The 13,122-nt window shown below is 38.0% G+C and overlaps 1 protein-coding gene across 1 annotated transcript in view; it reads left to right on the plus strand.

Moving 5' to 3' along the window:
- The first annotated feature begins 3,943 nt into the window (after positions 1-3,943).
- The window catches only part of ANK2 (ankyrin 2), a 223,803-nt gene continuing 214,624 nt past the window's right edge, over positions 3,944-13,122 (plus strand). The window contains exon 1 of the mRNA XM_046656002.1: positions 3,944-4,346. Within this exon, the coding sequence (XP_046511958.1) occupies positions 4,212-4,346 (135 nt within the window). The 5' untranslated portion in view covers positions 3,944-4,211. The remainder of the gene's footprint in view (positions 4,347-13,122) is intronic.

Consider the following 13,122-nt stretch of genomic DNA (forward strand, 5'->3'; position numbering starts at 1 on the left):
TAGCACTTACCCTTTAAGAACAAATAAATCGAAATATTTGAGGGAGAATAAAACCCCTACTGACTTATGCAGTTGAGTTGCAAAAACTTGTCCTACCAAGTCCTCTGAAGCTGTCCTACAAGTTGGTTTTGGAGAGGAAGACCATTTCCAGGTGAAAGTTGTTTTACAATTGTGAGATGTGGAAGACTGACAGGTATGGTTTCCAAAATTCTTCAAGTTTTTCAGTGGGGCTAATATTCAGGAAAGGTGGAGAAAGAGAGAAGGGGCGTCATCTTGGAAAAGAGCACCTGGATACCAACAAAGAGTTCATCAGATTTTACAGAATGGTCTTTTCATCTTCCCTTGTGCATTTCCCAGGGACACGCTACTGAGCATAGTCAGCTCCTGGAACCAGGGACCCGTGATGCAAGATACCGAGTGGTTCTTATCCTTTTTTAAAAAATTTCATGCTAACAAACTAAATAGATGCTCAGCTTCAACTACTACATTGTGTTAGATGTACGTTCAAATGTTAAGAAGTTTTGTTTCATAGAAGTAAAGAACTTCAGAGCTGAAAGGGCTCTAGAATCATCTAGTCTAAGCCCTCATTTAAAAAAAGAGGAAATTAAAGCGGAGCTTTGATAAAGGTTACACAAATCCACACAGGTAAATTAGTAGTAGAACCAAAATCTGGGATTAGTTACTCCTGGTGAAGAGGTCTTTTCATTCCACTACAGGAGCGTGGTCGAACTCTAGGTTAAGTTACAGGACTGAGACAGTTATTTCCTCTCCAAGGTGTTAGTGTTCTGATGATTCTCGAATCATTGCTTCATATTTGAAAGGTGAAACTTGAAGTTGCAGTGGATGAAGTTTTCAGATTTGCTGTCATAGGGACTTCAGCAGCTGCTTTCAGAAGATTATAGCTGAGAAGCTGGCCTGCATTCTCAGTCCTTAATCATGGTGCTCTTTTGATGGATTTGAAACACAGCTATTCAGATGAAAGAATAACAGTAAAAGCGCCTGGGAATTTAAGAAGATATTGCAAATATGTCACATCATGGAGTTTTGAATTTCACTTTCTAACTCATGCACCAAGTTCAAGTGTCCTGCTGTAAGTGTGGCCAAACATGCAAATATTTGCTTTCTGAGTAATTTGTCCTAATGACTTTGAAGCATTTTTGAGAAACACTGGTGACATTGTTCCACCCTGGCAGAAAGCATATCCTTGTCAGATGTCCACAGAGATCCCAACAGTCTACGACACATTATTATGGCATGGGTGCTGCACAGTATTTGTTAACCTTGCCTTCTAGTTGACAAAATGTTAAGTATATAGGTTGTCACATCCCCCAAGCTTTCGTGACAAACCTGTCTGGCGGGCACTCTTAGTTATCCACTGGGAGACAGAACTAGCAGTATTTTAACTTCTGAAGTTACGCCCTCTTCCACAGACCCCTCTCACCCCGTTTAGGATTAGGCAGAAAGCATCAGACCATTGGCAAAGTGTGGAGTGATCATGAATATAAAGCTGTCCAGTGGAAGTTCTGTTTTCACAGCTTTGATATCTTCCAGGTTGATAATTTAAATCTGCTCAGTCAGAAAATAGAAAATTTCAGCAATCATAGGAGCACCGGTGGATGGATTTGTCTTTCCTTTCCCATTCTTGTTTGGGGTTAAACTTCAGTAGTAGAACCACTATGGGGCATATTTTGGGCAGCCTGGAGGATAGCAGCATGGATGTTACAGTCCACAAGCAGGTAGGTTCTCTGTTAGGGAAAGAATAAGACCATTTCCCTGGGATGAAGAGAAGAGAGAAGGATAGAAGAAAAGTAATTGCTAGTCATTCAGAAAAGGTATCTTCTAAGAGTTGTCAGTGTTTCTTTTTTGGTTCATAGTCTCACTGTACTTTATAAACATTTTTTTCTTTTGTAATGAATTATTTTCTACAAAACCTGACCCCATACAATATTAATATTTTCTCAAAGGCTAAAATCTGGAGATGAAATTAAAGATTTGTCATGCTTAGGGGCCGGCCCCAAAGGCTTAGTGGTTAAGTTCGCGTGCTCCGCTTCAGTGGCCCAGGGTTTCACTGGTTCGGATCCTGGGCGTGGATGTGGCACCACTCATCAAGCCATGCTGAGGCAGCGTCCCACATACCACAGCCAGAGGCACTCACAACTAGAGTGTACAGCTATGTACTGGGGGGCTTTGGGGAGAAGGGAAAAAAAAGAAGATTGGCAACATTTGTTAGCTCAGGTGCCAATCTTTGGAAAAAAAAAAAGATTTGTCATCTTTAAAAATGTGTAAAATTATTAAATTTGTTACTATTAATGTGTAGAAAGAAGTTTAGGTCAGTGTAGTCCAGTTAAATATTGACTTTATGAATTTTGCTCCGATCGGTGGCTGCCTTTTATTCATTTACTTAACAAATATGTAATACCACTGTGTGCATTTTACATCTGTGAGAAGGTCAGTGAGAGAGACAAGGCATGTTATGTAAAAAGAGTAAGAGCTGATAGTAGTCCCAACTTTATTCAAAAAGAACAGATTAAGGGACTAACGTAGGAGTAATTAAGACTTTCAGGAGAAAGTGAATTTCAAGATGACCTTTGAAAGAGACAGTGAAGATGGACTGGTCGGGGAGGGGCTGCATGCTTGGCTGAGGGGAAACAAAATCAAAGGCATGGTGGTAGAATGGGTAACATATTAACAAGACCGAAAGATGCCAGCAAGCAATTCGTGCTGTTAAAGCGCTGCAGAATTATTTATCTTGCACCTGGGGACATCTCTCCCTAATCTGGAGTGGTGAATTATTCCTTTTACACATGTTAAGTACAGAGTTTCAGATCTCAGCTCTAGAATGAAGGGAGGAGGCTAGAGAAAATTTTTAGGACTTGCTTTCAGTTTTTAAGTTGCATGATTCTATATTAAAAGGCAAATATTAAATTTTCATGTTTTAAAAATAATCAACTGACTGATTCCAAAGTGAGGAAAAAAGTGCCCTTCTTTCAACAACTGGCAAAATCTTGGCTTATATTCTGAATAAAATAGTTCACATATATTCAAGAAGAAACACCCATTGTGACTTTGTAAGGCCATGTAAGGCAGTAAGAACCTTAGAGAAGAAGATAGGAAAATTGAAAACACATTCTTTTAGAAGAGTTTGTAAACACATAATTAAACGTCAGAGCTGACTTAATTCTTAGAGTACACAGTTCAAGTATGTGGAAGATTTGATGAGAAATTCCCATATTATGATAAAGCATTAGTTTAGCCTATATGAAAATGATGCAGGCAACACAAAGCCTTTGCCTGATACGTCTCGGCTACCAGTTTAATCTTGTTACTGATATTGAAGCTTAATCTTTATGAAACTTTCACCTAAGATAGTATGTATGTATGGTGTTGAAAGCCATTTTTGAGTATTTTTTGTAAAGCTGGGGGAAACATTTTCAAAATATTAAAAATTATAAATGAATCAAAATGTTTGCTCTTATGTGGCACAATCACGAATAATGGAAAACTGTGGATAAAATGTAAAACATCCATAGCAGTGTAAAATAAGCCATTTTGATTGATGCGGTTCCAGTGAATTTCAAATGCTGAAAGGATGGCTAATTCTTTTCTGTAAATGATCATGAAAAAATAATGTATGTAAGCTGAGTGGATGCCTCCTGGTTTAAGCAGTTACAAACATAATTTTTACCTGTTGTGCTGGTTAAGCGAGATCATTAGCAGATTTAGTGTTCTGTGTGAGCAGCAAGACAGAGAGGGGAAAAAGCAAAGTTTTCGAAGGCATTCATTGAGTGCTGCAAAATTCTCCTATGTGGAGACATTTTACACAGCAGGAACTTAAGTCCGTGTGTAAAGCAGGCTGCTTGCGTGGTGAAAAACAAAACATCACCGCCCCCTCCCCTGCTCTCCCTCGGCCTCACCCCCCTCACTCCATTGACATGCATAGCTGGCCTGGTAGGTGTAAAAATAGACTGGCAGCGCCTGAATTGGAAATGGTCACTGAAGGCAGCCTGCAGTTGCTGGGGTTTTGAGCTCTCCCTGACACCAGCAGGCCAGCCAGCAGATGGGGAGAACTGGTGAGGGGCGTGTAGGGCAATCCAGCAGAGGAGCCAAGGATCATCTGGATGAATTGTCCACATTAGTGTCCCCCTGGGAACCCTGGACACAGCACAGAGGGCAAGGACGGGCCCACTGACAGCAGGAACTGTAGAACTGAGATGGGAAATGCAGCTCTCTGCCCATCCTGCCATGCCAGTAAGACCGTAGGCGCACAAGGACACATGCCGGAACTGGATAAAACCCCAGACTACTATGGCTGTGACAGCGAGGACACCAAAGAACTCGGGTCACGGGTAAGTTCCAGGCCACAGACGAGGAGGGGAGGAGGATGGTGGAATAAAAATCAACAATGGACCTCATTGGTCAAACTTCTAAACTTCCTGGAAGGAAGTTGACAGAATAAAACCAATGTGATCCAGCCACCTGACTGCCGCTGGTTCAGTGGCACGCTGTGGCTTCCTCTGCGCACTCTGCAGGGCCACATGTCTGTTCCTTCTGAGCTGGCTTTAACTATGAACTGACATTTGGGAATAAGCAATGATGCCGTCTCTTTAACTTGAAATTTTGTCCAAAGCTGGACATTTTATTATGGAGTGACCTGTTGCAATCTTGCAGAGATTTACCTCCATCCAGGCTGTCACTTTCTTCTGCCTGTTTACATGTTCGTATACGGTTCATTTTTCATTCGGTCACAGAGCATTTAAGCTTGTGTTAACTTCAGATCCCAGCTTGAGCCTGCACAGGCGTTTTACGTCTAATATTTGATGAACTTCAGTGAAAATGCCTTTAAATACTGTTCTGCTTATGACAATAATATTTTGTGCAGAGGCTTCAAAGTTGAGCAATCAAATATTTAACTTGACTTTCAGATTTTAATAATATGTAGTCTTGGTATATTCCTTAAAATGGTTACAAAGGCTTATTGTGATTTTTTGGGGAGGAGGGCCAAAAATCTTTCTGAAATATTCAATTTTCATATATTCTGGAGAATAAAGTTTTATCTTTGATCTGTCGGGTCCAGGAATTTGACCTTAGCACAAGTTATTTATTTCAGAGTGAAACCATGAAAGTAAGCAACGTAGGATTTCTGAGTACGAGAGACAGAGAGGTGGTCCCGGAGGAAGTACGTGCCTGATGATTCTATTTCCAGGAGTGAGAACAGCTTGTCTGTGAGGAGGCTGGGGTGGTGCCCTACTCTTTTTGTCTTTTGCTCTGACCTGGATGAAGTTCATAATTTCATAGCATTGAAATTCTGTCAGCCCACAGCGAAACTGAAACAGAAACTAAGAACGTAACGTATCAATAAAGACAATACGCTGAGCCAGTGTTTGCAGTCAGCAGAAGTGAAGAGAAAGTCTGTGAGTGTTGTAGTGAAAAAGAGGACAGCGATTCTGGAACGGGAATGGAAATGAGCACAGACAGGGGAATAAAGAGAAAGGTGGAGAGGAGGCAACCCTGCGAGAAGGGAGAGCACCTGCCTTGACAACCGCACAGGCCAGCTTCCTAACGAGAGCAGTTGCATTTCTCCTTCTGGGTTGCCGTTTAAATGACCCACGTCCACCAGGAGAGTCACTCTAGATTTCTGAGCAGCCACTTCTGATGCAATTTCTGGACTGAGAAGACAAAAAAAAGGTGAACTTTTGGGTAACTTTTTAGTAACTCTACATGCTTGCTTAGTTGCAATCCAAAAATATATTCCCTAGGAAGTAACTACCTTATTTAAAAGATAGTTTCTATGAATATTTATTAATTTGAAATTTAGGGCATTCTTTAAAATGTTAGTTAAAAATTCCTTCAGTATTTTTAAATTACACAGTGTATTCCATTTTTTCATCTTTGAAAAGTCATTAAGAAAAATGTAATGTGTAAAAATAAGAGGTGGTTTATAAATTAAATATGAGAGCATATTTTATAAATGTAGAGAATAGAAGTGGTGATATCTTGATGTGTTGACAGGTTCTTTTAGGTAAAGAAGAGCAAGTGTCAACATGGTTTTGAGGTCCAAGGGCTGGAATGAGAAATTCATTCAAAACTTCAGAGTTCAGAAAGCGATTAAAGACTTTTTAAAAGAAATAACCAACAGCAATATCATTCCTTTGTTAAAATCCTTTTATCCTATTAATATAGATGTTGGCCCTAAAAAAAGTGTTTTTTTTAATATTATAATCTGATTTCTCTGAATTAAATAACATACTCATAACCTGCTGATCGTTGAATAATCTCTTCTGTCAAAGATTTTCTAGATGGCAGCATGTACTGATTGCTGTGACGTGGAAAGGGACAGTAAAAGTGAAAATGCACCTGTTGTCTATCTTCTAAAGTAACATTCTGCTCAGAATTTCTCCACTTTGGCCATGGGGCAAAAAAAGTTAATTCTTCCTACCAAGGATGACTTAAGTAAAATATGTGGTTCTATCTAGCTTAGGTTTCCCAAATTTAGAAAATCTATCATCTTTCTTTACTTTTAAATGGGGTCTTATAGTAGACTGGAGTCACTCACTCCTTAAATCATCTGATAAATACTTTCCTTAATTAGTCCCTTTCCATCATTCATGTTTATCACAATTAATGATAAAGAGCTTCAGAACTTATTAACTTATATCTTTATAATATCCTTTTTTTGAGGGGGAAAAAACAGAAACAGTGGTCCTTGGCACTTTTTTCCTTTTGGAAATAAACTTAGAAATGTTTTATAGCATTGATTGTGTTGTTTGGCCAAAAATTTCAAATAAATAAATTTTCCGGTTTATTCATAATCAGAACTAAACTCATGGAAAAAATATAATTTAAAGTAATACAACTGCTGGACTTTATGTAAATTAATACTTCACTCTTTTTTATAAGTTTTATTTAGAATTTTGAATATTCTCACATTTATCCTTACAGATAATTATAGCAATGAGGAATAAATCAATAGTCAGAAATTGTGTTGGAAGTAAGCAAACAAAAATAATTTCTCCTTGAGCAATATTATTGTATGTCCATATTTGAAATTCCACTTATAGGCTTGCAAGTTTTTTATAAGAAAGATAAAGAAAATCAGACCAGAATCATTTCCAGATATGTTACATACCTAAACACAGAAATTATACCAAAAAAATAGAAAATGAAACTAAACATTATTTTGGCAGTATGATAATTTTCTAAGTTTTAAGGCAACCTTTGACAATTATAGCAAAAAAGATGAGCAGCTAATATGCCAAAAAAATGTTAAATTCTAGAACTGGACCAACAATGTGGTATTTTTATAATGTATATACAAATTAATATACAAATTAATAAAAGTAGAGTTCAGCAAATTCCTTCTGCAAAGGGCCCGAGAGTGACTATTACAGATGTTGTGGGCCATGTGGTCTCTGTTGCAGCTGCCTACCTCTGCTGTTGTGGCGACAGCAGCGATATACAATAGATAAACAAGTAGGCCTGGCTGTGTTCCAACAACTACTAAATTTTTCTATTATTAAAGTTTCAATTGCAAAATTTTTCAGTCACTAAATATTAATTTTAGTTACTATTTTTCTATTTTGTAAAGATATAAATTAAAATGATAATAAGCTACTATTCTATCTGAACCAATCATACCAATCTTCTAAGACTGAATATTTGTAATAATAAAATAGTATAATACTTAGTCTTAGAAGATTGTATTGAGACTGGTAGACATTCCTGGGTATGCTGTAAGTTTTTCTAATTATTTGGAAAGCAATTTGGAAATACATTTCAAATTCTAGTTACAATTTCTGTATTTTGTTTCGCTAGTGCAGTGAAGACTCTAGTAGCAGGGAGGTATTTCATGGAGAAAAAAGAATAGGCAAATCTTCTGGGCAGACTCTCACCTCCAGCCTCAGAAAATGGACTGGACTGGACTCCAATCTCTCTGTTGTATGTATTCGCAAGCCCATCTCTCCCTTCACTCAAACTTTACAGGTGGGAGAGAACTCTACCCCAGAGACCTTATTCCAAATCCACTGAGAAAATACCTGCCTTCCTAAAGAACATGGAAGACTCATGAGCATATGTTAGAGTTTTCCTCTGAAATTTTGTTGCCTCTTACTTTGGTCCTTAATGGACTCAAAGATTTGCTGTTATCACAATCAGCCTGACAGTTCCAAAAAGAGGAAACATGTAGGGCAGGAGAGAGTCAAGAACAAAATTCAATTATTTTTAAATTCTGATTCAGAATAAGTCTAGTAAGAATCCTGAGTTTTTCTTTGGATCACAGTAGGGAAAACTGCATCATCTCTCAGACACATTTTCATTCATGCAGATCAGCGGTATGTATAGTCCAAGTTCACTTATGAAAGGAGAATCTCTTAGAGATGCCGTGCAGAGATGCCCTGGATTCTAGGGGAGCTCTGTCCGTGACATGAGTCAGCAAAGCCATGCAGGGTCCTAGCAGGGTCCTAGCAGGCTCCAGAGAGACAGTTTCTTGACCATGCTTTGGTAACGTGCAATCTAGAACAGCATCAGGAATATGTCTTCATTTCCTGTGCTGCTTCTTGGTTTGCATTTTTGTTATGGCATCATTTATAGATTTGCATATTGGTCTAAGTGCGGTCTGTATTTTTTTTGCATCTAGATCATGTATGTTTTATTATAGTTTCTTTACCATATCAGATTAATTTGCTTTGTCCCAAGAGCAAAACCATAAATGTGATGTTTCGTCACAGACATTCCTTAGTTTATCTATCCTAGCTGGTTTTTAAATTAGTACATCCTTCTCTTTTTATCAGTTTATTCTCGGAGATTTTTATTTCTCATTTAATTTACTTTAACATTTTTCCCCAATTATAGTAAAGAATTTTATCTTTCTTATATCAGCCTTTTCATTATTCTGTAAATTTTCATGTGACTTTACACCATGAGCAGTGAATTCTGGTGTCACTGTGAACACAATTCAGAACTTTTCTGCTATGCTGAATCAAAAGATAGTAAGTCAATCGGCAAATATTTATTGAGCTAGGTATAGTTCTAAGTGCTGGTCATATCCTGGTGACAAGACAGAGATCCTGTGGTGGGGGGCAGGGGGAGCGTGCTGCCTAGCTGAGGCAGGAATGTGCTGGGCATGGTCAAGGGACAGGACAGTGTGGCTGACGCATAGTGAACAAAGAAGACAGTGTATGGCAGCAAGGTCTGAGAGGTAAGCGTGGGCCTACCTTGGCAGCAGTTTGGATTTCTTTCTAAATGTAGTGGGTCTTGGTAAAGCGGCTTGAGTTTCATTCGAAGTACAGTGGGAAACCTCAGGAGGGTTTTAGTCAGGAGAATGATAGGACCTCATCTGTGCTTTGAAAGAGCTCTCTCTCTCTCTGACTTTCTCTCTCTCTCTGTCTCTCTCTGTCTTTTTCTCTCTGGTGGAGGATGGCTTGTGAGCGTGGCAAGAGAGGAAGGAGGGAGCCAATTTAGTGGTCCCTGAAACCGCTGAGGCGAACAATGCTGGAGGATTGGATTAGAGTGTTAACAGTGGAGGAGCCAAGTGATCAGATTCAGGGCGTATGTTTGTTTTTATTGAAGGATTGTTTTGGTGTTACAAGAGAAGGAGAAGGGGTTTTTGGCTTAAGCAACTGGGTATAAGATAGTGCTATTTACTAAGGTGGAGTGGTGTTTGTGTGTGTATCTGTGTGAGAGAAAGATGATTCATTATGTATGGAACATATCGGTATGTCAAGAGAGTTAAACTTTTCTTCAATTTTGTGTTTAAGAGGATAGATATACGAGCCTTTAAATGATATAGTAAACATTATCTTCAGTAGCCTTTTTATAACTGCTATAAGGAAACTTTCTTCATTTAGATAGTTTTGATATTAATCCAAAAAAGAATCAAGAGTACAATGAAAATCCTTTTAATAAAGCATTTCAAAAAATATGAAATGATTTGGGCATGGTTATGTAACTTTTGGATGATTTATTTAAAGATAAATATTGAAGGAAGATAAGACAGCTTCTGTCATCTAGGAACTTTCAAGCTGGTTTTAGAAATAGGACTTATCCTCATGTGATCAATTGACTATAGAGGGCCGTAGACACTTCAGTGGCAATGTGAGTGGTGAAATGAGGACCTAGGAGATGCTGAAGAAGCAGAGGACCAGTGCAGCCCAGTGTTTTGGGAATGCCTCGTACACAGGGCTGATATTCAGCCAGTCTGGAGCACAACAGCTTTACCAATTTACCAATATTTAGAGTTGACCTCCTTCCACACAGGCTAATTAAATAGCTGCTTCTGTGAGCCCACCAAGCTGCTCTTCGAGTGAGCTGCCTGGAGCCTGTCTCCAGGGTTCCCCAGTCCACTTCCATCCCCAAAATGAGCAGACAAAGGAGTAATGCCTGGCAGCAAGGGGCCTCCAGGACCACCTTCCTCCAGCGCTACAGCCAGCATCTGTTGTCATTGGTTGGTTGCAGGTTAATTCAGAAGACTGCCAAAATTCTATTTAATGATGAATAAAGAAACTAAGACCAGTTGTTAAACGTTTTGAACCTCTCTTCTGTTAATGGAGAAGTTGGAGCCTGTAGTAGATCTTGGCAGGAGAGTACAATCTTGGTTCCTGTTGGGAAGAAGATACATTCAGTAAGCATTTACTGAACACCTGCTAAGTGCTGGGTCCTAGGTGTACCCAGATCAATAAGGCACACAACCTCGGCTTAAAGGAGCACAATCCAGGGATGGACAAAGCAGGAGTCCCAATATAATGTGGTAAAAAATCACAAGGTCTTATGGATTACCTAAAAATGACAACTCAGTCTGAAAGGGTGGCAGAAAAGTCAAATCTTGCAGCGTTATGGGTAGATCACAAATTCAGTCTTGGAATCGTAGTAACATAGAATGATAGAGAAGCAGTGTCTAAATCCCCATGGCTATAACACCTAGTTTGTATTGGACATGTATACAACCCATGAAATTTGTATAATAAGCATGGGGATCAGATTATCAATATCTTGATAAGCCAAGTTATAGAATTTGGACTCTATTCCAGTGAAAGACCACTGATCAAAGGCCATTTTAGGAGAATCAAGTAGATTGTGGTTTGCATATCAGAAGCACCACTCTCTTTGCAATGCCTAACAAAGTACCTAGCGCTTAATAGGTGCTCAATAAATATTTGTGGAACATATAAATAAGTGAATGACTAGGAAATCTCCCAAGGTAGCATATCCAGTTGTGGGCATTTTCCAGCTGCTGGTGACAGCCCACAGATGAAACCAGAGGCTGTGAAATTGAAAAAGTGATAGAGATACCAAAGACATGGCTCAAACATTTCAAGAACTCAGCGACTAAGAAGTTTTAATTATAACCTTCTGCTCAAAAAAGGAATGTACCCTTACTGCAAGTGCACACACATTACTGCTGTGGAATATTAGTTCTATAAGACATATTTACTATATAAAATAGCATATATTTTCTTGAATTATTATGCATTCCCTATATCAAGTTGTATATAAAATGCAATCCTTGCCTTTTAGAGAAATTTAGTGAAAGTTTACGTTGTGACAAGAGGAATAATTACAACATAAACAATATCTAATATAATATGTCTATTGTATATTTCTTACAGTGAGGTTCATCCAAACCAAACATCGTTATTTATTTAAACTGTCTAATAATTTTTAACAGTCTTTCTTCTGTTATATTTAATGAGAGTAGTTTCACTGTACATACAGTGGCTCTTCCAAGGTCACATGTATGATGGAGCTGAGAATAGTCTGGGGAGAGAGCTGTCTTTTCAACCATATTTTGCTTCCTTCCCACACAGACATCTGCCGTGCTTCGTATCCACTTTCAGTTGCTGTTTGGATTTAATGTCCTTTTAGTGGGTGAAACTTAAAATTTATTATGCCGCAAGAAATATCTACTCATTTTATGATTCGTTCATTTTCATTTAAAGGTTTCTTCGTGAAATTTGGGGCATATTATATTACATTTAATTGTCAACATTTTAAGTGTTTGGCTTTTCAAAAGTTACATTCACATCATATTTGTGTGGGCAAAAATCTTACGACGTACAATGATCATTTGAAGTGTAATCGTTTTAATGGTGTCTTTGAGCAAAGGAATTGTATCTAAAAGCTATGTGAAAGCCACGTGTTGTATAGTAAAGTAGAGATGTGAGTTGAAACAGTGTTTTTGATGAATTATAAATGTTGCTGACATATTGTTTATTTTAAATTTTGGTGGGGTTTTTTTGTACTCTTTACCCACCTAAGTTATCAATGAGTTACAAAAGGGGGCTTTAAAGCATAATCTTATGTTCTACCTGAAACTGTAACAATTTCTACATTCTAATGTAACAACTCTACGAAATAAACACATCATGTACTTAAAATTAAATTTCTATGATTGATAATTTGTCTAATGGAGACGTCTCATTTTATCAAGGAAAAATACAACAAATTGGATCTCTCCAGGCGGAAACAGTGTATTAAAACTAGAGTTAGTCTCTTTGGCTTTGCTACCTGAGTATCACATCTTTCTACGTGGTTGGTCTTCTGAAGGAAATTAGTTAGAAAGCATCTACTAAGACATCTAGTAAAACTGAAATACATAAGAAAATTTGTGACTCTTTCCTTTTTGAAAACCACTGGTTGTCATGTGTAGATTTTTTTATTTGCAGATTTATGAAAGGAAAAGGATATTTTTCAGAAATAAAAGATTCAACAATTTTCTACTAATAAAGAGTATGTTTTACAAAGTTGTCCATATGTCTATAATACATAATTATTTCTTTAAAAAAATAGCTTATCATATTCAGCTTTTTATTCATTCTTACATCTTATGACCAACTAAATGATTGATGATGACACAGGGATAAAGAGTATTTGGGTTGTGTAATAAATACATAGAATGAAAGGTCAAGTTAATCCTTTATGTCAGCAACTCCCGAAGTGTGTTCTGTGAACCAGCCACATCAGAAGAATCACCTAGGGTGTTTTAAAGTGTTGTGAATTGCTGAGCCTCCCTCCAGAACTCTAGAATTAGAATCTCCAAGGTGGGGGCCAAGATTATTTATTTAACAAGATTAAGCATGATTTCTAAGTAACCCTTAAGTGCACTGAAGTACGATAACTACTGCTCTGTGT

Source organism: Equus quagga, chromosome 3, assembly GCF_021613505.1.
Source record: "Equus quagga isolate Etosha38 chromosome 3, UCLA_HA_Equagga_1.0, whole genome shotgun sequence".
NCBI classification, from domain to species: Eukaryota; Metazoa; Chordata; class Mammalia; order Perissodactyla; family Equidae; genus Equus; species Equus quagga.